This window comes from Microplitis mediator, chromosome 1 (genome assembly GCF_029852145.1).
Source record: "Microplitis mediator isolate UGA2020A chromosome 1, iyMicMedi2.1, whole genome shotgun sequence".
In the NCBI taxonomy this organism is placed as follows: Eukaryota; Metazoa; Arthropoda; class Insecta; order Hymenoptera; family Braconidae; genus Microplitis; species Microplitis mediator.
The window spans coordinates 311,363-339,035 of NC_079969.1; the positions used below are offsets into that span (position 1 = coordinate 311,363).

Sequence of the window (27,673 nt, forward strand, 5' to 3'; positions counted from 1 at the left end):
TAATTTAGGTTTAAAAATAAATTGTAATAAAGACATTTATATTTATTGGATTAATTACTATTTATTAATAATAATAATAATAATAATAATAATACATTTTATTTATAACAATTGTACAATTATCTCGATTGAGATTTCAGTGCGTAACTTGTTCCGTTATTAATTTTAATTTAAATTTTAAATTTCTATGGCATTTAAATTTTTTTAGCGTAACAAAAAATGACATTAAAAATGCTCTTATTTATTTATATTAATAATTAAGTAATGAAATTAAATTAAATAGTGAATTATTTTAATTGGTTTTATAAAAATTTTTAAACTGTTATATTACGGAATGATAACGATCCCATGTAATTTTTTATTATTTTATTGATTTAATTAAAAAAAAAATTATTTATAAAATAAGATAAATTTTTACCTTTTTATTATTTTCCATAACTTGAAAAAATAATAAAATTAAATCCAATTTAATCCATTATGACCACGTATCAATATTTTAATCTGGTAAAAAAAATATTTTGTTTTGTTTTCGTTTTACTAAGCATTTAAAATATTAAATTATTTATTATCAAAGTATTTTTTATTATTTAATCATAGTTGTTTAGAACCTTTTATTTTTTTAGCTGGTTTCGGTGGCGGTACTGTCGATGTTACGGGCGGTGTTGATGATAATGTTTTATGATCAAGTGAATCTTTAATTATTGGCGCTGGGTCTTTAAGTTCTTCTGGATCACTTAATTTATTTGTTGTGGGTTTATTTTTAACTGACTGTGATGACTCGATATCACTGGCAACATCTGTCGCTTTTACTGAAATCTTGGGTATTTCATTAACAAATTCTTCGGATGGCAATTTGTCTGGTTTAGTTACTGGTGTCGCTGGTACAGTTGATTGACTACTGCTACTAATCTTTTCCTTTAATTCTTTACTTTCTTTAAGTAGAGCTTTTTGTATTTGATCTTCGAGTTCAAGTACTTCTTCTTTTTCCATAAGATTTATTATTTCATTCAATTGTTTTTTGTTCAGTTTAACGTCTTCTTTACCAATTAGTTCAATTACCTGTAATTAAATTTAAAATTTTTATTAGTTATTATAATAAGTAAATAAGTAAATAAATTTTAAAAAAATATACTGACCTTGAGGACATCCTCAATCTTAATAGCACCATCTCTGTCAACATCAATCTCTCCCAAAATTTCCTGCATCCTATTCAACTTCTCTTCATCTGGGACACTCTGAATCTTCTTTATTGCCCCAATAAGTTCATCAATCTGGACCAGTTCCTCTTCTACATCACCTTGAATTTTATCCTCACTCTGTTTCATACCCTCAATCTTTTGCTTAACTTGTTTCTCTTCAACCTCCAATTCTTCCAACACCTTGTCCATTTTGCTAATCATTTTATTGACCTTCTTGTACAATCTATTAGCACCCTTGGAGACCTTCAAATCCTCAATTTCACTGCCACCATCTTTCATAGCCTCCGCTTTCATGTCATTCAATTCCTGGATGTCCTCAACATACTCAGCCATTTCTTCCTTCAATTCCTTCAACTCTTCTTTCTCGACGGCCATTTTTTTCTCTTGGCCAATAGAATCTAGAGCTTGCTCCAGTACTTTAACATCAGTGGTCGTTATCTCATCAACCTTCTCAACAACAACAGGTTCCGGTGTTTCCTTAGCTTTTTGTTCCTGTCTTTCTTCTTCGATTTTCTTCTCTTCGAGTTTTATAATTTCAATGTTGGTTTTATGATCAACTTTACCCTCTTTATCACCAATAGCACCTTTGGTTCTTGCAAGGACATCATCAGGTAATGCTGAAATAGTTGCTTTGAGTTTATCAGACATAGGCATGGTGTCCGGTATATAGAGAGCTCTTGAAAGCAACAGCAATGACGGTGGTACTTTTTGATGAATACTTAAATCTAACCATTGATTTAATTGTTCACGTAATTTGTTTTCTGGCATTCCGTATGCTCTCATACCACGTGCACGGCATGCTTGTTGCAATTCGGCTCTTGTTAAAGTTTCAACACCTTCTTTCTCAATAACTCTATCATCAGCAGCTAAATTTCTTAATTTCATTCTCAATAAAAATCGTAAAAAGTTACTGGTACCTAACGTTTGAAGATCTAAAAGACGACACAGTGCAACTAATTGTTCACGTGATAATGAATCAAGTGTTATTTCATCTTCAAATAATTTTGAAAATTTTAATATATCATGATTTGATGCAACACCACCAGTAGAACGTAATTTATTGAAAAATTCTGAAAATTCTTTAGCTTTAACTGAACGATGATCGGATGATTGTACGGCCATTTCATCAAGAGTTTTTTGTAAAAATTTAGCCATTTCTATTTTAACTTTCAATGATTGTTTAAGTTTATTTTCTTTATGGTCGGCTGTTTGAAATGTTGATGGCAACATACCAGGAAAAAATTTTATAAAAAATGGTAATAAAAATTCCATAAATGGGACAATTAAAAAAACGGAAAATGGAATCAATCTAAACACATCACCGGTTGTTTTAACAAGAAGACGATGTTCACGTCGCGTTAATTCATGACCTGTCAATAAACGCACGACTAATTTACTAGCTATTTTAATATCAAGACCAAGAAGACGAAACCCATGATAATAATGAATTGCTTCAGCTTTTACTTTTTGCCAGAGAGTACGTTTTTGAATAACCGATTTATCTGCCTCAGTAGCTGCAAGTGATTTTTCTTTGGCTTCTTGATCTTCTTTAAGACTTTTAACTGTTTCTTCAACCTTCGACGAGGGTTCTTGAGCACCGAGAGGTGAAAACAGATGGAAATCACGGATCTGGAGGGTGTTCAAGGAGAAAGGAAGAGAAGCTGGTGGATTTTGTAAATTGTATGTCGACGAGGGGGGAGGGAAAGTACACGTGTAAGGTAATTTTGTTATCGAAGGGTGAAGAAGTTTGCGATTTAGATACCTGTGCTCTGTACGGTAACATCCTGAAATTTTTTTTTTAAAAAAGTTTATTATTTTTAAAATTACTAGTAAAAAAAAAAATCAGAAGTCAAAATATCTGCTTGCAATGTTTTTTCGCGGATTTTTTTTAAATTTTTGACCACAAAAATCGGCGGAAAATTTATTTTTCCATGAAATCTTTTACTGATATTTTATTTGCAGGAGTATAAATTACTTGTAACCAATTACCGGTATTCGTTTTATTTTATTATTATTACTCATACAATTAAAGTAATTAATCAATAATTATGTACAAAAAAAAGTAAATTTTATATAATTTTTACTTTCAACTCCTAAGCTCCTGATATAAATTTTTATAAATAAATTTAATAATTAATTGAATTATTAATAAACAAAAAAATATTTGAATTAATTAATTGTAAAAATATTTAATTAATTTAATTTTTATGAAAATAATTAAAAAAAAAAATATGACGCAATAATAAAAAAAATTGATAATTCAACAAAAAAAAAAAAAAAAAATTATTTTTATGAATAAGAGATAAAGGTAATTAACTCAACTACTCATTATGAAAATTTATATTATTTATAAAAAAAAATAAAAAAAAAATGTGGCACGACAATAAAAAGTTAACGTATTGTTAAAAAATATATAAAACTTATTGATTAATAATATAATTAAATAAATAAATGAATGAATAAGTAATAATTATAAGTGTTATATAAATAAATATGTAAATGATGTCATGGAAAAATAATAACCAACAAAATATAGCAATAAATATATGTATAAATAAATATGAAACTTACGTCGTATGAGGTTAGAATTAACTGCATTTATAGTTTTATTATATACGATGGTATTCATGTTGACATAAATATTTATATTTATAATAACTTTTAATTTCAATAAATAATATAAAAAAGTTAATATATATCTATTTATTATTACTCGTGTTTATTAATTCGTTACTCGTGTTTTCGACACATATATAATACATCACATGTAACAGCAGACATTTGTATTGGAAATCATACGATAATTTTTTTTTCGGATCGAACACTCGGGTGTCATCTGAAGTACTCTCAAGAAAATGAAATTTAAATATTTTACCGCTTTTTTTTCGGTCTCGGTAAAAATGTATATGAATAATTAATTAAATAAATTAACAAATGAAAATACAATTTCTAAAGAAAATCTATTAAAAATTTCGAATACCAGATTTTATTTTTGATTTGGTTTTTAATAGACATCCGTCCGATACGCATCTTACGGCGCACGCGCACGAATAACAAAAAATTTTCAAAAAGAACGCGCGTAATACTGCCAACTTTATTGTGGGCATGCGCAGTTTCTTAACTAAAGATGTCACTAGTAGTAATTATTTTACGCGGTAATTTAAAAAATTTGAAAGATAAATACCCTGATTTTTTATCAATCAATTATTACTACTATTAATGAATTACGATATCTTTTATTGATAATTTTTAATTACATTTCAAAATCACCGCGAAAAATTGCCGCTAAAGTTTAAAATTTAAATTCTCCATAATTTACCGCCACTGCAATACCGACGCAAAAAAAAGTAATTGACATAAATTTAATATCAATTTCTACTCTATATTTTTTTTAACATATACTATATCATACGTACACTGTACATGCAGTAATTAATCCTTCAATTGATTCATTTCAACTAACGTTAAAAAAATAATAAAAAATTAAATAACTCCATAATAAAAAAAAAAAAAACAATAATAATAATAATAAAGATAATAAGTGTAACAGCAACTTTCACTTAAATTGAACAATGTCTAGAATAATGTCAGTATATTTTATAAAAAATCTAAATTAAATAATTAAAAATAAAAGCAAAGTATTTAAAAATTTAAAAATGATTTTATATTAAACGTCACAATAAATTAAATAAAAATGATAAATTTATGAAAATAAATAATTGTGTTGATAAATAATTAAAATAAATATAAAAAATGCTTCAGGCAGTACGATTATTAACAGAATTAGCACGACCAGTTGATTATCGTCGTGATAATAGTGATATGGATCCACGTCAACAATTACAGCAAAATAATAATCAGCAACAGCAGCAGCCTCATCATCAGCAAGTAGTAGGACCTGAAAATTCAATATTATTTCGAGAAATATATAAAAATGGTTGGTTAAGAAAAACAATTAAAACAGATAATAAAGAAACAAATCGTTATTGGGTTGCATTTTGTGTTCATGATGATGTTGAGCCGAGGTTAGAAGGTTTTATTGATCAGAAACAAGCAACAACTCATTCCCCTGTTTGGGCAAATTCATTGAGAAATATTCAACATTTATCACCAACACTTTGTGCTACATCAAGACATGACTATGAATTTTGTATTAATTTTTCTGATGACCGGGTACTGAGACTCGCAGCCCCAACTTACTCGGCAATGCTAGAATGGGTACAAATAATTACAAGGAAACTTACGGATATGAAAATACTAAAGCCTAAAGAAAATCTTTATTCGAGAGGTCCTGAAAGAATCGCCACCAGGGATCCTACTAGTCCGTTGCCGCCACCACCTTTGCCTTCTGGGTAAAATTTATTTTAAATATTTTTTTTTTATCTTTCAAACCGGGATTGAGTATAATGCTGCTGGTACTCATCCCAGGTTAATTTAAATTTAAAATCAACCCTAGGTCCAGAAACATCCAGGAAATTTTACTAAACACTCAGTTTTTAAAAAAAGTGTAAGATATCTTTTTTGTAGAGAATTTCAAACCCTACAAAAAAGGTTTCTTATATTTTTTCATATAACTCAATATTTACAAAGATATTCTTAAAAAACCAATCACACTTTGCTTATATTTTCTGATACTGAAATTAGCCGACGTCCGATAATTTTTGGATTTTTTTTAAACAGTAAATTATTAAGAAAAAAATATTTGAAAAAATTGCACCGATAGTTTATTAAATTTTCTACATGTGCATATTTTTATTTTTATTTTTTTTTTAAATTGAGTCGTTGAAACAAAAATTCAAAAATTTTTAACCTGCTAACTTCAGGATCATTATATTTTGGTAACTTTAAAAATTTTGATGAAAAATTTGTAATTTTACTGAAATAAAATAATTTTTTTTTTTGAAAACTTTCTAGATCATGGATATCTCAATCTACGAATGATCCTCCCTCAGTGCCAAGTATTTCAAGCACAAGTACCCCATCATCCTCCTCATCAGTGTTATCTGTCGATCAACAAAATTCATCAATATTCACTTTCGAGGACATAAGTCTCGACGATCGTCGATCGCGCCCAAGTCAATCACGTCTAAGATCTCTGAGCTCAAGTCCTCACGTAATTCCAACACCTGCACCAGCACCAACTCCTGCATCAAGTATCGACGAAGACACCAGCTACGAAAATATATTCATGGCCTCATCATATCCATTACCAACCAACATAACCGAAGAATCACGTACCAATGAAATATCTGTGCCAACAATCCAAAGTAATGTCTCTCAAGAGCCATCGACTGACCAATACGCAGCATTGATAGAGTGCCGTAGCTCAGGAACACCAGAGCCACATCTTCCAAGTGTCTCAAGTCTATCAAGTATCTCAGCATCAGCAGGAATTTCTTCAGCGTCATCATCTTCATCATCATCAAGTTCATCTAGCACAAGAACTGTACAAAGATCAACACCTGGATCAACTTCATTGGCTTCATTAGCAGCTGGGCCAAGTTCATTAGCTTCATCATCACCTGGACCAAGTTCATTAGCTTCATTATCACCTGGACCAAGTTTACTGGCTTCAACTTCATCATCTGGATCAAGTCTCTTAGCTTCTACATCACCTGGACCAAGTCTCCTACCCCCAGCATCATCCGGACCAAGTCTCATAGCTTCAACATCATCTGGACCAAGTATATTAGTTTCTAAATCACCTGTACCCAGTATTCCATCATCAAATCCAACACGACAATTAACACTACGCGAAAAACAAATAGCTCAACTAAAACGTGAAATGACACATCGAGCTGGTGTACGACTACAACTAGGAAGACGTGATTGTAAAGACAGTATTGCTTTTGTTGATACTTTTGGATCCATCTGGTAAGTCTTATCATTGTTAATTTATCCAAGAAAGGCTAAAAATACGGAGACTTTAATAATTTATTTAATTTTTGTAGGGTCGCCGGATGGAAATGTCGTGAGCATCCATTACTTTATAATGTTCTACATGTTGGTGACATGGTAATAAGTGTAGCTGGAGTTGTACCAAATAGCGCAAGTGCTATCCGAGATATTCTTAAGGGCATCACAACACCTAGAGTAAGTAAATTAAAATATATATAGTCGCATTACAGAACACAAAATGGCGGAGTATCGTCGGCCATTTTGTCAACCAGATGAAAAAAGATTTTATACAATTGTATAAAATTATATACAAAAAATGGCCCGATCCAATTGTATATAACTGTATAGAAATTGTATACGATTCTACACAAATTGTATACAAGTCTATATAATTATATACAATTTTATACAAATTATATACAATTCTATATAATTATATACAATTCTATATAATTGCAATATATAGAATTTTTATATAGTGGAAACCTAAACATGCAAACCTCAATAAGACAATTTATAGATAAATTGAGAAAAATATAGATAGCCCGAACTGGGAATCAAACCCATTGTATATAATTATATAGAATTGTATACAATTTCTATACAAATTGTATACAATTGGATCGGGCCATTTTTTCTATCCAATTATATATAGTCTATATATAATTATATATAGTCCATATATAATTGATATATAATTTTATACAATTGTAAAAAATCTTTTTTCATCGGGAATCTGCAACGCGATATCTATTTAATTAAATTGATATAATTATTATTAAGTAATTAAAATTTGATGTAAGGTTGAAGTGATAGTCCGTCGTCTACCTTACGCCCGCGCAATGATACTAACTAAGCGTACGGACAATGAGGATTTTGGTTTAGAGGTTAATGGTAATGAATTATCTGGAGTTAGTGGGGTTGCAATAAATGCCGGACTGTCACCTCTTGCTGATGCAACAGATCCTACAGCAACAACTGGATCTAATACGACCTGGACAATAACAGAGGTTAATAATCGTCCATTAAATATGTTTGATAGCTGTGCTAGTGATCGGCTCAAAGCTATCGGTAGAGATATTTCTATTGTTGTACAACCTACTGATCTTATTGCGTCATTACGCAATAAATTACGTGCAATGCGTAGCTATAAGAGTTTTATTTTACAGTGATATATTTTTTTAGGCAAAGATTTTTATTCTTTAAATTTTTGTTTGACCCTTCAGTGCTATTGCGATTTTTACGCACGCGCATGCGTACAATAAAGAATTAAAAAGTTTAGGTTAAACATAATTTATTTTAAACTGTGACGTAACGCGACGTACGGAAGGACTCGAGTCGAGCCGAACAGACCCGATCATGAAAATTTTAACTCTGCTAGTGAAAAATTTTTTCAGTAATTTTCCTCTGAAGGGTTGAATGTTTTTCTTTATTTTTAATTATTGTTTATTAGTCCAAACGAATAATTAAATTTTTTTTAATTAGAGAAATCAGTAGCTTTTAATTATCTAATTTATTTGAACTTTAAAATTAAATATTTAATTATTTAGTACAAAATTGTCCAATAATTGGGACAAACCGGGTATTTAAAATTGCATTCTGCTATTGGCATTTTTTTTTGTTTTTAATTGAAATTATAAATTAAATTTAATTAGTTATTATTATTATTATAATAATTATCAATATATAAATAGAGTAGCGCATTCATTAATTACTTGTCAATTATTTTTAATTAAAAACAATTAGAGTAATAATTAAATGTGCGTAACATAATAAAAATAATAATAATATTAATAATAATAATAATAATAATAAGCGTATCCTGTGATAATTTATACGAACATAATTATTAAAATTATATAATTATGGGTGAAAAAAAAGTTATTATCGATTATAATAAATTATTGATAGTTAATAAAAATAAAAAAATATATAACATTATTAACAATATAATTATAATTACAATAATAATTATTATTATTACTTTATTGAGGAATATACATATATATTGTAATGTTTTATTTACATTAAAAAAAAAAATAAACAATATTGTTATTAATTAATATCATTAATAATTAACAGCGTCAGTCTCATGTGAAAAAAAAAAAATAAAAATATTATTATTAAATATTAGAAAAAAAAACATTTTGTCTATAAATCGTCTTAATTATTGAGCATTAAAAATTTCAAATCTGAATTTAAATTTAACAATTTTATTTTTCTAAAAATTTTTTTTTATATCGAAATTTGAAAAGAGTAAATATTAATTAAAAATTAGCTAAGTAATCAGTTAAATTATTAAATTACCAATCTAATGATTGGACTGATTGATAAGTCGGACTATTGTCAGTATAAAAATTAGAGTACCATTTTCTATATGAAGATATAGTTTGATCTTCTCTAACAAGTTTTGGATTTTTTTGATATTTTTTATTATTCCATACCGCAATATCACGTTCAAACATAAAACATTCACCTAAAAATACTATTTTAGCATATGGACTTAATAATAATGGTGAATATATATAATGTGTAACACGTTGTAATAATGGCTCTAATGGTGTAACTGTTTGTATTACATACATCGGACCAAATGTTGTATCTACAAATAATTCAACATAACCTGGTCCTATTTGTTCCACATTTATGTTCAAATTTATAATTGACCATTTATTAAAAAATATTAAATTGTGACATAAATTTATTGTCGCACGATGTTTTTTACTATTGCTACTGTTATTATTATTATTATCATTATTATTAATGTGTAATTTAACGTTAACTGTTTGCTGGTTATCATTGTCATTATTCAAAACATCAGTGCACTTTGAAGATTGATAAGATCGCCATCCACTTCCGGTCCATGAATGACGAACAATATTTGACGGAATCATTTGGACTATTTTAGCTGGACCGTGTACTGCACTCAGATGGGCCCAATCCGCGCCATTTTCTGGTATTTCCTGTTTATAAACAAACATTTTTTTATCTTTGATGAAATTCATGTACATGGACAAAGTATTATACATCGCTTCGCGTTTGAGGTGTGTAAAACAATAATTATTGATGTGCGGAACAGTAATTTAGTCAATACAATATACGGAACAAAGAAAATTAAGGATAATTCCGACAATAGCAGTAGTCGGGTTTTTTTTTTCTTATTGACCATCGTCCCATAAAGGCCACGTGCCAAACCCAGAGAGAATTTAGAACTTGATTTGCTCCATTAATCCTCTCGGATAAAACAACTGAATTCGAGCGAATTAAAAATTTTAATTCTGTTATATTCTGTCGAATTCTGCAAAACAGAATTCAACTGAATTGAAAATTTGAATTTGAATTAAAAAGAATAAAATCGATTTCAAAATTTCAAATTCGTTTTAATTCGGATTCAGAACCAGAAATTGAAGAATTATTTTAGAATTAAACTGAATAGGATTATTTAAATTCTTTTTAATTTGGAGAAATTCTGGTTTTTTTGCTGAATTAGACAGAATTCATTTTTAAGTTAGGTACCGAATTAACAGAATTTATCTAAATTAAATAGAATTAAAAATTTAATTCTGTTTAATTCTGCCGAACTCTGCAAAACAGAATTCAACTGAATTAAAAGTGTGAATTAAACAGAATAAAACCGATTTAAAAATTTCAAATTCGTTTCAATTCAGTTTAATTCGGATTCAGAACTAGAAATTGGAGAATTATTTCCGAATTAATCAGAATTAAACCGAATAGAATTATTTAAATTCTTTTTAATTTGAACAAATTCTGGTTTTCCTGCCGAATTAGACAGAATTCATTTTTAAGTTAGGTACCGAATTAACAGAATTTATCTGAATTAAAAATATAATTCTGTTTAATTCGATCGAATTCAGTTGTTTAATCAGGGCTTCTCTCTCCATTATAAATTCAAAAATTACATTCTGCGCATGCGCAAATCCAAATATTGCGACAGTGGGAATAAATATGGTAGCGTAAAATCTAAAATTCTCTATAAGCTGGCTACAATCCGTAACATTAGCGAAAATTTCAATATTTTATTATAAAAAAATGAATAATAATTACTTGAATATGACAATTGACATAAAATTCATTTCGTCCTTGAAATCGCCAAGATTCATCAGTAATTTCTTTAACTGGTTCCAATTCCCATTCGGGATCAGCTAATTCAGCATGATACCAAACAAAAATAATTTTGTTTACTTCACAGGATTTCCATGACTTTGTCTCCATTTTAGAGGGATCTAAAAATTTTATTCGATCAATAAATAATTAAATTAAACAAAATTTATATAAAGTCGTCACAGAGAGTCTGTCGGTTTTTACCCCCAGCCTTAGAAAATTAGTCTGATTTACGACAATTCTTAACAGCGACTTACTCTTTTGAAAGACTTTATATAATAGATGAATATTATTGTCTATCAAATAAATAACCTGTTTTCGAGTAAGGAATACTTGTACATTTTCCATCCCCATTAAATTTCCAACTATGAAATGGGCATTCAATACAATCGTCTATAACTTTGCCTCCTTCTGCTAAATTAGCCCCCAAATGTGGACAATATGCATCAACAATATGAACATTTCCTTTTTGTGTTCTATGTAAAATATTAATTTATTAATTTATTAATTTTCTGTAATTATTACCCTGCTGTAAAAAATTTTCGGATAAAATACGGAGTGAATTCGAAGTAGATGGGAAATAATTTCCCCAAAATAAAATTAACTCCGAAGGGGAATTTATTTTAACATGAAAACTCCTCTTCGGAGTGAATTCGAAATCACTCCGTTAAAAAAAATATAAAATACCTAAATACTGCAAAATTTTCACCAAGTGCACAAACATGTTTAACTTGTCCTTTAGTTAATTGCGCACTTTCAAGTAACGCAAACCATCCATTTGGATAAACTGGCGGTAAATCACCAATTTTACGATTTTTTAAATATTTTCGCCTCTCATTTATATTTTTCAAGTCCTAAAATATATTTTTAAAATTATTTATGACCAAATAAAACAAGACGGAGCTTTTATAAATTTCAGAAAAGTAAAATAAAATAAAAAAAATTTAATAATCTCAATACTAGAATTTTCTTTTACGCAAAATTGAGTGACTCCGTCTTTTATTAACTTACAAAATATGTAAATAAAATGTCTTACCTGTACATAATTTATTTTGTAAATAAATAAAATATAAACGAAACATCCGATTAACACATAAATTAACCATTCAATCATTTTGCTTCTGTAATAATAATAATAATAATAAAATAATTAATTATTGAGGCGGACAAAAATAAATTTAAAACGAGCGGTCATAAAAAAAACGTGTTGGCAATACAAGGAGCTTACGTTTAACTAAACTGATTTTGAGTCTCCGTTGTCTTTTATACTCAACAGAAGCTCGTACATGTGTTCTAGTAAATTTTACCTCAATGTTATTCTGTAACAAAATGTCTCCATTAAAAAAAAAGAGCAGGTAGGAAACCTCGAGGCAAAATGAGAAATTATTTTTTAGATAAAGAATTTTTTTTTTCATTTTTAAATTCTCAGTTACAGTTCGTAATAAAATACGGGGTAAGTTGGTCAGAAATGCGGGTAATTAAAAATTTGAAAAAAAATATTTTTTTTATTTGTCCCATTAAAAAAAAATTTTTGTTTTACTCCGTATATAAATACATATGTATGAATCCGGGGCAAAATGGGGCACTCCCGTATGAAAATAACATATATGGTCAAAATATATGATAAATATCAGAAAATGTATGTGGCGAATTTAACTATATTTTCTGATATATTTTTTTTTATATTAAAAAATATAATACTCATCATATACGAGTCCGTATATGTTTAGCATGTATAAAATATATATGTCAATCATATACGAAAAGTATATTTTTATCATACATAAAAATATGTATTTCTATCATATACGAAAAATATATTCTGATCATATATAAAAACATATATTTATGTTGTGTATGGAAATATACTCTTTAAATTGCAGTTAAAATTTTCAATATTAGTTCATTTTATGCGAATATGCATACCCATATACATATATATACACCGAATAAAATATATGCATAACAAAGAAAATATATGGTGCCATATATAATATAAATTATATACTACCATATATTTCATTTCATATAAAAGTTTTATATTTTTTAAATATAAAAGGAAATATATCAATAAAATATATTATAAGGTAAATGTAAATGTATATATAGCTTAATATAAAAAACATATATGAATACATATATTTACTACTGTATATAATTTTATATTAAATCGGCGAAAATCTCTATATAACTTTTTATAATATATCATATATTTTTTTGTTGCAAACATATATGATTTTATATATTTTAACTATATATTGTTTTTTCATACGGGCTATTATGGATTAAAAATAAAACATATATATCTAGTGTACGTGATCGTTAACACGTAAGTATGTAAAACGTTCTTGTAAATATATTATGTAGGCACGGACATTTCTTGTAAAAATATATCCTTATATATTGACGATATACGTCACGGATCCCTATCCTATTTAGTTAAATATATTTTAGTATCCATAATGCATGCGCCGGACACGAATCCATGTATTATCAATTTCTTTAGACATCGTCTCTGTCATCTCATCTCTAGACCGATCTCTTAGCTGACCATTACACCAGATCCATACATTTTAATTTACATTTATCTTGGTATTGCTATCTAGCACTCTATCTTTAGTGAATTCGACGAAAAAATTTTTGAACAAAACTAAAACACTGTATTTATAAATAATTGCTGTCTATTTAATTTTCGGAAGTTGATAACAATTTATTGCTGTATTCTCTTCTGATAATAACAAAAAAAAAAAAAAAATGATATTAAACTCTTTTTTTAGTTTTAACCTTGGAGATTAATACTAATTACAAGTTTTATTAACTGATTAGTTAATTATATTTATAAACAATTTTTGGTAATTGAGAAATTTAAAAAAATAAAATTTATAAATATTTTTGAGGGACGTGAAAAAAATTTATTTATTTTCAAAATTTTTCAAACGTATAAAATTTCAATTTTTTAAAAAATATAAACCGGTAATATATTAAAAATATGAAAATTAAATGGCTTAAAAATACTATTAATATAATAAATTTATGTGCAAACTTACCCACGTGTGGAATAAAAAAAAAACTAAATAAATAAATTTAAGAGTTGAATTTGTTGGTCACTCTCCTGCTGACTTAAAAATACTGAGGATATGAAAGAATACTTGTATGTTTGGTAGCTTGTTCTTTCCTCTGGTTTAAATTCTCAATGTATTTATTATGATTATATTTATTTTTAATCCTTGTTTTAATTTAAATTTATTTTTTATTTTATTTCACTTTCATTATCCATCGTTCTCTTTTACTCCTTTACACTATTAAATATTTATATCCCGATTGACAAGTTATCGTCTGGTCTTCTTTCTTAGTCTGTTCCGTGTACAAGAATATTAAATAAATATAAAAAAAAGTATAAAATCATGAAGAAGATGATTTAAAATATAAAAAAAACCCTTTTCTTTGAGAAGTTGACAAACATGTATTACAGCAGGTGGATAACATGTTACCAAAAATATAATTATATTGTATAATAATAAAAAAAATTTATATATGGAAGTTAATTGTAATTTATATGCAATTGTATATTAGAAAAAAAATTTTGCCGGGTGTCCAACTTATCCCGATATTTTTTGGTAAGAAATTCCCAAGCGCCGTCATTATTTAATTAAAATATTACTAGATAATCCTAGTTTTTTTATTAAAAATATCTAGTGATTTTTATAAAGGCCGTCAAAGTTTTTCTAAAAAAAATCACTAGAACATCCTAAGCGGAGGCCCGACTTACCCCTAAAAATTCGTTTTTTTTTTTCATTTTTGAGTAGGCCATCATACCTCCCCCTTCTTTTTTTTAATTGAAAATTTTGTGATTATCTGGATAATTGACTAAATAAATTTTTAAGGAGGCTGTCTTACCCCCACTTGATATAAATCCTAGTGGCAAAAAAAAAATTGATCTTTGAATTAATCATATATACGAATTGTTATATAAAATAAATAATAATAAAAGTTATATAGTTACATAACTTAGTTAGCTAATATTAAAATTGTCTAACTTGATCTTTCTCAATATTATTTTTAATCTCGTCTTCCATCAGACTTATTATCTTCAAGGATTCTTCTTCGTTTGCTCATTCTCTGCTTTCTTCGTTTTTTAACATGCATGACAACTTTTTTTTACGACACTGACCATTAGTTTTGAATATCTCGATCAATGTGTCAATCACACACACAACTAATTTATGCCTTATTAATATTTATTTTAAAAAAAGAAAAAAAAAACAAATAATATTTACACAAGCAGACGAGTCCTTTTATAAGGAATTTTTTTTATATTTTTATTAAATAAAAGATCGTTTATATTTTACACATAACATGAAAACAAAATTAACAAAATCGATACACAAGTCGTAGAATTTTTATATTAAACTTTTTCATTAGAAATAGTAGAAACTCCAGCCGTAGACTTTTGGGTTTAAGCTTTAGCTGCAAATCAGAAGGTCTAGTGTTCGAATCCGGGACTCAGCGTCTGACTTAAATGACTAGGAAATTCGTGATCAAGTAAATTAATAATAAACTTGTACCTGTAAGAGTGAATATCATAATAATAATAAATAAATAATTTATTTTGGTCCTCGACCTTTGACATGAAAATTTGAAGGATTCAGGAAAAGGTAATTTATTAATAATAATAATAAATAAATAAATAAAGACAAAAACGACAATTGTTTAACATTATTTATTTTTATTATGTTAATTATTTTTTTTTTCATTCATCAGATTTTAGAACTAAATAACATATACGCATTGTTCATTATTATTCCATTATTATTTTTTTTTTATTAGTATCGTTATGATTAGTTCTGTTTTTTTTTTCTCATTATTATAATATTTTTCCACTTCTATGTAACTATTGATAATTTTATTGTTTATTAAAATACATGACCCTGAAATATTGTATTTTAATTATCAATTAAAGTAAAAAGCACAAGTTAAGATAATTTTTTGGTCAGCCTCAGATAAATTATTCCCTCTACTTTTACCTAAACAATTAATTTATTAAAAATTAATATTAATTTCTCATTAATTCAGGGCCCATTAAATTAATTTTTATTTCCTTTCAATTTTCAAGTTTTTTAATATTGTAGTAATTGTTTCTTTTTTTTTTGTTCGGTAATATCATATCTATATAATATAACTAACAACAATATATAATATTATTATCGTTACTTAATCAATTTTTTCAATTAATATTTTTTTGGTTTGGGTTTTTTTTTTATTTTATTACTTAAAATTACATTTAACAACAAACTTCGCTCGTATTCCAGCGTTCAACTTCTAAGCCAACTATTTATATATATAATATATATTTTTTTTTATATTCTTTATACAAGATTTGTTTTTTTTTTTTTTTTTTTTTTTTATTACTTTATATATTTTTAACTCAATAAAATAAAATTTTTTTTTTTAACTACTTGATGACGTCAATTATAAATATAAAAAAAATAAATAAAATAAAATAATTTTCCCCAGCAAATTTCGTGCGATTTTTTTGTACAAAAAAATTTTATTTAAATTTAAAATTTTTAGTTTAATTATTTTGTGGTTCAATTTTTTAAATTCAGATTATTATTGAATAATAATTTTTTTTTTTTTTACTTTTATTTACTCATTTACTTTTTTTTTATTCGTGTAAAGAATAATAAATATAGGCATCAATAGTATTGCTTCTTGTTTATAATTATTTAATAATTTTATCTTTTTTTTTTCGATTAATTAATTTTAATAAAAAAAAATCATATTAATAATAATGATTTTTTGAACGAAAAAATCGCTGAAATTCGCTGTAGGTAAAAAATTTATTTATAAATTCATACATTTAGATATTCAATATCATTATTTTGGATAACAATATATACCAAATAATATGGCAGTTAAAAAATGATTTACTCAATTTTGTTAATTTTTGTTGTTGTTGTCCATATATAGGGCACTTAAATTACTGCTTTTGTTTTTGTTGTTTATTTAAATTATTATTATTATTATTTAAAAATTCAACTGTTTTATAATTTTATTCATCATTCACACACGTACAAAGCTAAAGCCTAAACATCATATTATTTTTCAACGTCGAATCTTAATTAGTTAATCGATAACCAAACTCACTCCACTATTTATTTATATTATTAATTAATACTTTAATACTAATTAATAAGTACATTTTTTAATAATCATCACCACTCATTATTCATGTAATTTAGATTTCTTTTTTTTTATTTTTATTTAATCCAATATTTAGTTCATTAAATATTTGATTATCGGTAAGGTATCATTTACTTTTCATTTTAATTACCGATTCATAAATTTCTCGGACTACTTCCGGTCAAATAAAGAAATTTTCTTATAGTAGGTAAAATTCCCTTTAAAATGAGTACCAACATCACTACATTTGAATAAAGTCATAAATTTGTTAATAATTCGCGAGTCCGCGAATTAACCACGAATTGATCGTCTACAATGACTTGGTCGAAATATATTGATGTGGGTACTCAAACAACAGGAAATCTTCTCACCAATTCAACTGTAATGATTTTTTTCTAATTGCAGTAAAATAAAAAAAAAGTAGTAATTTTTTTAATGAAAATTTAAAAAAGACGATTGATGAATCGGTATTAAAACGTTAGGCAACAGATACCTTCCTAAATAATTTATCAATAATATTATCAATGCAATAAATATAATTAATATAATGCTGATTACGTTTTTATTAACTTTGTTATTTTATTTGCTTTAATTATTACTTATTTAATAATGCGTTGTGTCGTTGTCTCTGAATAGTCATTATCTTTTTATTTTTATTTTAAGCTGCTTCTAATATTTATTAATCAACAAATAAAAATTTATTTTAAATTATAAGACCACTCAATGAAAAAAAAATTTATACTTTAGAATTCGGCGTTTTTCAAAAAAAAATATTAATTATCAATTAAAAAAAAATTGTTTTTATTCTAAACATGATGAGAATATTAACATCTTATTTTCATCTAAATTACATTATTTTATTATTAAATCAATTAATTATTATTATTATTTTTATTTTTATATTTTTTTTTTTAAGAATCATTTTGCAGAATTTTTTTTATGAAATACGAATCATAAGTAACAAGTTGTAGAATTTTTTTTTTATTAAATTTAATATTTTTTTATATCACGTGCCACATTGCTTTGTAAGAGCTGAGGGTGGCTTTTTTTTAATTATTATTAAAGATTTTTTTTTTATTTTATTTTTTATTTTTTTATTGAGAAAGAGAAACAATTTTCAACAGGAATATTTTTTATTAATTTGAAAATTCAGTAGAAAGGGTTGTATAATTATAATAAGTTGGGCCATTTTAATTTTAAATTACGTAGATTTAGATTTTAAGAATTTCAACAATTACTTTTTTTTTTGTATTTTTATTTGGATTAATAATAATAATTATATAATAATAATAATAGTTGGTAATATAGTTGGCTATTAGGCCACAACAATGGTTCAAACGGACTGACAAACTCGAATCGTAGCGTCTTGTCATTTTTTTTTATATATTTTCTTTATTAGTAATAATAGTGTTTAACTCCTTTTTTTATATTATATTTATAGCTTTCACAGCAATGCACTTTAAATAATAAATTTTTCAAAAAATTGTTTATTCAGAAAAAAAGTCACTAGATAATTTACTAAGAATTTTTTTTGTTAAGAAATGACTAGAGTTTGAATTTTAAACCCCAGAGGTTCTAGTGATTTTTTATGAATTAAATCACTAGACTATTTTAATTTTTGAATCTAGTTATTTTTTATGATCCCAGAACTGTCTAGTAAAATTACAAGATTTGAAAAAAGTCACTAGATAATTTACTAAGAATTTTTTTTGTTAAGAAGTGACTAGAGTTTGAATTTTGAACCCCAGAGGTTCTAGTGATTTTTTATAAATTAAATCACTAGACAATTTTAATTTTTGAATCTAGTTATTTTTTTATGATCCCAGAACTGTCTAGTAAAATTACAAGATTTGAAAAAAGTCACTAGATAATTTACTAAGAATTTTTTTTGTTAAGAAGTGACTAGAGTTTGAATTGTAAACCCCAGAGGTTCTAGTGATTTTTTATGAATTAAATCACTAGACAATTTTAATTTTTGAATCTAGTTATTTTTTTATGATCCCAGAACTGTCTAGTAAAATTACAAGATTTGAAAAAAGTCACTAGATAATTAACTAAGAATTTTTTTGTCAAGAAGTGACTAGAGTTCGAATTTTAAACCCCAGAGGTTCTAGTGATTTTTTATGAATGAAATCACTAGACTATTTAATTTTTGAATCTAGTTATTTTTTATGATCCCAGAACTGTCTAGTAAAATTACAAGATTTGAAAAAAGTCACTAGATAATTTACTAAGAATTTTTTTTGTTAAGAAGTGACTAGAGTTTGAATTTTGAACCCCAGAGGTTCTAGTGATTTTTTATGAATGAAATCACTAGACTATTTTAATTTTTAAATCTAGTTATTTTTTATGATCCCAGAACTGTCTAGTAAAATTACGAGATTTAAAAAAATCCTTAGAAAACTGGAATAACTTTTGTTATGACTAATATCCCTAGAATATTCTAGTACTTTTCAAGTGAAAAATTCTTCAGAATGTCCTAGTAATTTTGTACTCAAAAAATCACTAGAAATAGGATATTTTTTTAATGACCAGAAATTTTCTAGAGATAAAATTTATATTCTAGTGACTTTTTTTGATAAAATAAACAATTTTTTGATGATAAAAAAACCTGAATATTAAAAACATTGACAAAATTTTGAATATCGAGAAACAACAACGACATACGGCATTACCCAGCATTATAACAATAGCATTAGCAACACTGCAATTAATAACAATAATAATAATAATGATAATAAATTTATCGAGCGCTTGTTAAGATAAAGATTAAATAGACATCATCTAATAAATATTTTTTTTTAGATTTAATAATTTTAACGACGAATACACGAGTTATTTTTTTTTTTAATATATATATGACTAAAGAATTTCATCTACTTTTTTTTTATAAATTTCAATATTAATATAATTAATTTTGAAATTTTTTTTTTTTTTTTATATTTTATCAAGATAGACATTGAAACATGCATGAATTCGAGTTAAGTGTAAGAGTATGTAGATAAATTGTTGTTTTTTTCTAAGTATGATATTACGTTTGTTTTTATTTTTTTTTATTAACTAATTTTTTTCTTTTTAATTTAATAGGAAAATTAAGGGAAAAAAATAATTTATTTGCTATAAAAATAATTAGATTTCATTTTTAATTATTTATGATATTTTGTTTTTTTATATTGGCAGAATATAATTTTTTTTAAACAAAAACAAAAAGTTTAATTACTTTAATTTAAAGAAAACAAAAAAAAATAATTTTATTTTTACAATTCCTTTTTTTTTATATTAAAATATATTTTGTTTATTTTTTTCAATAATTGACTTTAGTAATATTATTTAATTAAATAATTGTTTTATAAAAAAAATTTAAATAGCAATAAATAAAATAAATAAATAATTAGTTTGAATTTTTGGTGTTGAATTTGTTTAGCAGACAATGAGCAGAGCGACATTGACAAGCGTCATGCAATTTTATTATTTTAGAAAGAGAGAGAGAAAGAGAAAGAAGAATTTTATAAAAAAATAGAGAAAGAGAGAGAGAATATATATAATTAGAAAATTAAATACAAAAAGCATTTTTATTTATAGAAAATTTTTTAATTAAAAAAAAAAAAAAAAAAGTGTATATATCTCTAACGGACCAAAATTACGGTAAATTACGGTAAACCCACCGTAAATTACGGTTATCCACCGTGAAATACCCATTTACCGTAAATTACGATGGATTTTCCGTAATTTACGGAAATACGGTAATCCACCGTAAATTACGGTAATTCGGTAATCCACCCGAATTTTTTACGGTAGATTTATCGTATTCGACGGTAAATTTACGGTATACCCGCCGTAATTTACGGTAGTCCACCGTAAAGTACTGATTTACCGTAAATTACGGTAAATTTACCGTAATTTACGGCGGATTTTCCGTAATTTATCGTGGAGTTACCGTAAAATACGGAAATACGGTAATCCACCGTAAATTACGGTAATTCAGTAATCCACCCGAATTTTTTTACGGTAGATTTATCGTATTCGACGGTAAATTTACGGTATACCCGCCGTAATTTACGGTAATCCACCGTAAAGTACCAATTTACCGTAAATTACGGCGAATTTACCGTAATTTACGGTGGATTTACCGTAATTTACGGTAAATCTACGGTAGATTTACGGTAAAAATACCGTAAATTTACGGTAACTCAGGTCTGCTAGGGATATATCTTACGGATGTGCAAATAATTTGATGAGATATGAGCAGAATTTAAATTTTCGAATTTAGGATCAATCGATCCTATTCATATATTATTTGCACACCCGATATATAAATATATGACTAGTATAATCATTCCAGGGACGCATCGATTCGAGGATACAGTTTTCCGTTGAAACTAGATAACATGTCTCTCATGTAAAAAATAAATAAATACTAATTGTTAATTATTAATTATCAATAATAACTAACAATATACGATTAATTAATAATAATTAATTATTAAGTACTAATAGATAATAACTAACAACTAATGACATCTTAAATATAAATAAAAAGCGTGCGATAATCTAGCATTGTTTATATCAACTATAACAATATATATATTAAACATAATTATCAATTATAAAAAAATTTCAATTAATAAATTAATGACATTTATACATACAATCTCTCATCTCTCTCCATCTTTACAATCATTTACACTTTTTTTTTCTAAATTTCACGGACTTGCCAAACATTCAAAACTCGGGTCAATTTTATATTTTTTGAATTCTCAATAATTATCATTATTTTAAAATAATAATAACAATAGCTTTTTTTTTTATTATTTGTAGAATATATAAGGCATGCATCCGCTCGGTGAGTTTTCTTCCATTTAAATAAATAAATAAATTTATTAATTAATAATAAAAATAATAATAATATTAATCACCGGAAGATAATGCTCACCTATCAACACTATAATTTATTTTTTTTTTTTCATTATTATTAATTATTAATTAATAACTTTAACAAGTGCCTCGACATGCGTGTCAGCTAAAAATACAGGCAACAAAAAATTCACCTAAAACATTTTACACATTTTTTTTTTGTGCAAAAGCCTGTTAATAATTTTTTTTTTTTTTTTTTTTTTTTTTTTTTTTTTTTATATGGGGAATAGGAAAAAAGGGGAATAGGAAATTTTTATCAGATTTTTAATTCTCATCAATGGCCCTGTGTCCCTACCTAATAAATTATTTATATTATCACTAATTTTTTTTTTTTGAAATTTTTTTTTTTTTTGTTCAAATATTCAAACAGCCGTTGAACGGTTCAACAACTACATAACTTGCTAAATATTTAATGGGTACTAATTTATTATTATTATTATTTTTTTTTGTAATTATTAAAAACTCAAATTGTTGTTATTATTATTAATTAATAATAATTATTATTTATTAATTAATTAATCCTCGTTGTTTAATAATACGAGGAAAATGAGTCCCTTCGATGCTTAAATTATTATTATTATTAATTTTTTTTATATTTATCAATCGTCAAATTTAAAAAATAATTATTGAAAGCATGTCAATGTCATTAAATTTAAAAAATGAGTAAATTATAATTTTTTTATGTCTGCTGAAACAATTAACGTTTTTTTATTAATCGATAGAAATTTTAAACTCCTTTCTTTTTTCGTTCTTATCCTCATTTCTTCTATTATTAATTTCCTCTTTTTTTTATATATATATGTAGTAATATATTTAAATCTCAAAGCCCTTTGTTATACTTTACTTAAGTTCTTTAGCTTCTTTCATCTCCTTAAATTTTTTTATATTTTTATTTTTATTCATTATTACTTTCTTAAAGTTTCCTTTTTTTGTCTCTATAATACGCTTTTTACGATCCCTTTGAAATAATTTTAATCTTCTTTAATACGAATTAATACCATAGCGTAATTATTATTATTATTTTTAATAAACTTATAAAATTATTTTATTACTTCATTATTAGTTGTAATAAAAAATTAATCTACAATTATTTAATTATATAAAAAATATTTTTTTAATTTATCTAGGGATTTTTTTACTCCAATATTACTAGATCCTAAAAATTTATTAGGGTCACTTAGTCCTGAAAAATATTTCCATTTAAATTCACTCCAAATATTCCTAGATAATATAGAGACTTTTTTTGTCTAGTTATTTTTCAAAATTAGACTAGTAACTTTTTAAATAAAATTTTTAGTGATTTTCTAGTATCCCTAGATTATAAAAAAAATTTGACTTTCTGGTACGAAAAAAAATCTAGTAACTTTTGTTTAAAATTAAAAGTCGCGGAATTTTTTAAATAAATAAATAAAACATCGAATTTTTGACGATTGTTTTAGTTTTTTTTTTTTTGTCTTTTTTTTTTATTTGAACCGAAATTAATCGAGCGTACGAGTACTCCTGTATCTCATCTCTATTGGCTGCTGGAGATGATACTATTTAATTAATTACCAGTGATTAATAAAATTATTAACTCTTTATTATTTGGTTTGTTGACTAGATAATAATTTTTTTTTTTTTAATAACAATCACTAGATTTTAATTGGTTACTCATTGCAAGCTACATTTATTTTCAAGTTGTGATTTTATCTCCGTAACGTGTGTCTCCAATGTTTGTTTTAATTCTAAAAAATAGTTCAACATTTATACAATTTATATATAAATTTATATATTTTATAAAAAAAAAATCTTACTTGTAAACTCATCTTGTTCTTCAGCTTCTGCTTCCGCTGCTAATTCCTCTGGTGTTTTTTTCTTACGCATCAGAGGATTTGGTTCTTCTTGCGTTATTTCTTGGATTTCTTCACGTTTTTTTATATTATACTGCAATTACAATTTTTTTATACATTAATATATATAAATATCAAAATTTACTTTTAGTCGCAGTCGCGTTAAATTTTTAATTAAAAACCGAATTTTTTTTTCAAATTTTATTTTTTAGTTGAAAGTTATTCAAGCAAAGAAAGGAAAAATAAAAAAAAAAAGTTGAAATAATTTTTTAGATAAAAATAAAATAAGAGTTTAATTGAATTGAGGATTTTAATTGGAAAAGAGAGTAAACCACAAATAATTGATTTTTACAATACGAGAGGTCATTTAGCTTTGAAATCACAGCTCCAAAACATGTGTATATATATACATATATATTGTTAACTACAGGTTTCAAGAGTATTTTAGTATTGACTTTCACAAGTAGTAATTAACGTCAGATTCAGTACCGCCACCTTTGACGTATCCACGAGGTTCGACCTCATTTACACTAGTACCATTTGTCTTACTCATGTATGATCGGTTTTGTATATACATATAATCAAGGGTTTGTTTAAAATAGATCAATTATATACCTCTGTAAAATAAAATCTATCATGTTTATTTTTATTTTTTTTTTTCAGTCTAGTTCCGAGGCCGGGACTCGAACACTAGACCTCTCGCGGCTCAAACCTTTCAATGCTCTAGCCCCTACGGCTACATCGGGTATATATTTATATATAAGTGCCTACTAGTGATGCTTTCATCCGCTTATTTATTCACCGTCAGTTTAAATTATATATTGCCATTTTCAAAATTTTTTTGCACGCCTCGGAAGCGAAGCGGAGAGGTTGTGCTTTATAACCGACCTGTCAAGGTCACACGATTTCCACTCATTAAAGTGCATATATTTTTTTTCTATTACTCTTACACATTATGAAAAACACATCAATATAAACCTGAAACACTAATAAATAATCCTGATACTTTTTTTAATTTGTCTAATATGTATTAATATAAAAAAAAGTTCATTAAAAAAAAATTATCGTGGACGTCCATTAGTCTGTGGTTCAAAAAACCGGCGTGGTACGGATATCTCGAGAACGACTTGACGAAACTACTTAATTTTTTTTTCAAAATTTTCAGAAATAAGCAAAGAAGGTTCCTTTCGAAAATCACTACTGTAGGCCTTCTCGTTTTTTTTAAAATAAATCATTACGGTTAAAACCGGCAATCTTACATGTAAACAAACACACACTGCCGCCATTTTTCATTAGAAATGTTCTCCTTATTTATTTTTTTTTTACTTTTATTACCGTATATTTACCATGGAAATTTCTATGGGAAAAGAGCGGGATATTCAATTTTATTCGAAATTTAACTTTTAAAAAAAAACATAACATGAGCTTTCGAGGCGTGCACTTTTGGATTTTCCAAATTTTTTTTTTTATAATTCTTATAATACCACATTTTTTAACTTCTTATAAAATTAATATATAAATATATGAGTATAAAAAAACAATTTGTTTTCAACTTGTGTTTATTAAAATTAATATTTAAATACATAAAAGTGATGAATTAGGATAAAAGTAGAGTAATAATGAGAATATAAATATAAAAATTACAAATTTTAGCCTCTACTTTTTCCTTTACATACATAAAAATACAGTAATAATTGAATAAATAAATAAATCAAAGACTTAATTAAGTAATAATTGGTGAGCGTCTTAAAAGGAGTCAGCCTGACTCTATTAGGAAGTCGCCATATTGAATGCAGGGACTCCCTACTAGAGTCAATTTGACCCCAGTTAAGTTTACTTATTTTTTCTTTCCACTTTATTATTATTATTCTTGATAATTTTATTATTTTCATCATCGTGTTTTTATTTAATTATTTTTCGTTTCCTCTTCTTTGGTCCCATGTCTCCAATTTCGCTCATTAATCCTTAATAATTATTTTACGTAACACGAAATAAAAAAAAAATAATGGAATATTTTTTTTACTCAATTGTGGTATTAAAAGAATTTATTAAAAAAAAAATATTAAATTTCTTTATGAAATACAAACACTTGTCTTTTGTGTTAAAAAAAAAATATAAAAACATTCTTGAGTTTTAAATCCTGACGGAATAATTCCGTTGAAAAAAAATAAAGTTTTTTTTTAATGTTTGTATGAGTGTATAACGTACGTTACGCCGCACTGCGGACATCATCCCCTCTTAACTTTATTCACCAAATGTGTTCTATTTGTGTGAGTATACAATGGGTGAAAGATATAGAGTGAAAAAGAGAGAAAGTTTAAACAATGAGCAAAAAGCTTTTTGTTTGTTTTACTTTTATTTAAATTAAATATTATTTTTTAATTTTATAAATTAATATTTCACGATTTATTTATTTCATAATAATAATAATCATTAGTATGTATTCATGTTCACATAAATATTCAGTGGTTTGTAAGAGACAATTAATTTTTTTTTTTTCATTAAATTCTTGTTTCAAAAATCTGAAAATTCTTCAGTCAAAAATTTAACTCTTGAATTGAGGGGTAGAAATATTTATTTCTACACAATCATATTCTTCGTTCGAAATATTGTTGTTTCGATTCAAGAAATTCAAATTTTATTGAAAAATGAAATTAGCAACCGAAGCCGGGATTCGAACCCAGGCCGTTTCAGTATCTAGTCAAGCGTTTTCCCGATGCGCTACCATGGATTAATTCAACTCGACCCGTCTCTCCCACGAAAATTTACACATAATTATTTTACAGCCGGAAATCAATTTTCCAACGAATGTATTTATATATAAATTTAAAAATTTTTCTTCTAAAATAAAATTACGCGATAATAAAAATTTCCTGAACGACGTAGATCACCAATGGAGGGTTAAAATAATAAACCTTTACGATGAAATAATAAAGATGGATATCTATTTTCCTGAGACATTGAACGATCCTAGCTGTTTATAGTGAAAATTTATTGTTTGCTGTCATAAAAAATTTACGATTATGTTGTAATATAAAGAATAAAAATGAATATCAAACATGTAAATAATAAAACGAAGTACTGGGAAATGAAACAAATTAAGAGAGTATTAAAAGCATGTAATTATGCTTTATTTTTATTATACCAAACATTAAATAGGAATGAAAAATGATAAAATTTAGTGAAAGCGTAATAATAATTACTGCAATAAATTTTATAAGTTATTGTCACAATAAATATAACTATCATACATATTATATAACATGAATACGGAATAGACTGGGGCACAATGGGCCATTTCTACCTAATTTCGAGTTTGTTTTAAATTTAAAAGCAAACTATCGTATTGGGGTAAAATGGACATTCTACAAAATTTGAGTATTCAAAAAATTATGATGTTTTATAAAATAATATCAATTGTTTGGATCTACAATATATTTAAAGTAATCGAAAGTGTACTTAGCACTTGATACTAGAAAAAAAAATTTTTTTTATCAACTATCGATTGAAACTCGATAAGTGTCATCA

At 25.8% G+C, this 27,673-nt stretch overlaps 5 protein-coding genes across 7 annotated transcripts in view; 1 reads left to right on the forward strand and 4 right to left on the reverse strand.

Annotated features, from left to right (window-relative positions):
- The window catches only part of LOC130678176 (cyclic AMP response element-binding protein A), an 80,346-nt gene extending 64,967 nt beyond the window's left edge, over nucleotides 1-15,379 (reverse strand). Inside the window, exon 1 of the mRNA XM_057485222.1 lies at nucleotides 15,368-15,379. The gene's annotated coding sequence lies outside the window, so the exon portion shown is untranslated. The remainder of the gene's footprint in view (nucleotides 1-15,367) is intronic.
- On the reverse strand, nucleotides 198-4,069 carry LOC130678172 (mitochondrial proton/calcium exchanger protein). The gene is made up of 3 exons (XM_057485216.1): nucleotides 3,771-4,069; nucleotides 1,137-2,983; nucleotides 198-1,059 (listed from the first exon to the last, which is right to left on the reverse strand). The coding sequence occupies exons 1-3, from the start codon at nucleotides 3,826-3,828 to the stop codon at nucleotides 592-594; spliced, it is 2,373 nt and encodes a 790-aa protein (XP_057341199.1). The 5' UTR covers nucleotides 3,829-4,069; the 3' UTR covers nucleotides 198-591.
- On the forward strand, nucleotides 4,707-9,824 carry LOC130678174 (uncharacterized). Its single transcript, XM_057485219.1, has 4 exons — nucleotides 4,707-5,551; nucleotides 6,114-7,073; nucleotides 7,151-7,292; nucleotides 7,901-9,824. The coding sequence occupies exons 1-4, from the start codon at nucleotides 4,953-4,955 to the stop codon at nucleotides 8,267-8,269; spliced, it is 2,070 nt and encodes a 689-aa protein (XP_057341202.1). The 5' UTR covers nucleotides 4,707-4,952; the 3' UTR covers nucleotides 8,270-9,824.
- Nucleotides 9,401-14,551, reverse strand: LOC130678178 (cholesterol 7-desaturase nvd 1-like). Its single transcript, XM_057485226.1, has 7 exons — nucleotides 14,267-14,551; nucleotides 12,448-12,538; nucleotides 12,256-12,340; nucleotides 11,907-12,073; nucleotides 11,532-11,695; nucleotides 11,163-11,341; nucleotides 9,401-10,060 (listed from the first exon to the last, which is right to left on the reverse strand). Exons 3-7 carry the CDS (start codon nucleotides 12,331-12,333, stop codon nucleotides 9,401-9,403), a joined length of 1,248 nt encoding a protein of 415 aa, XP_057341209.1. The 5' UTR covers nucleotides 12,334-12,340; nucleotides 12,448-12,538; nucleotides 14,267-14,551.
- A 976-nt stretch (nucleotides 15,380-16,355) lies between the features above and the next one.
- LOC130678181 (complexin) overlaps nucleotides 16,356-27,673 on the reverse strand; it is a 41,574-nt gene continuing 30,256 nt past the window's right edge. For all 3 annotated transcript variants that reach the window (XM_057485228.1, XM_057485229.1, XM_057485231.1), the window contains 2 exons: nucleotides 24,110-24,239; nucleotides 16,356-24,040 (listed from right to left, as the gene is read on the reverse strand). In XM_057485228.1, the coding sequence (XP_057341211.1) occupies nucleotides 23,967-24,040; nucleotides 24,110-24,239 (204 nt within the window). In that variant the 3' untranslated portion in view covers nucleotides 16,356-23,966. The remainder of the gene's footprint in view (nucleotides 24,041-24,109; nucleotides 24,240-27,673) is intronic.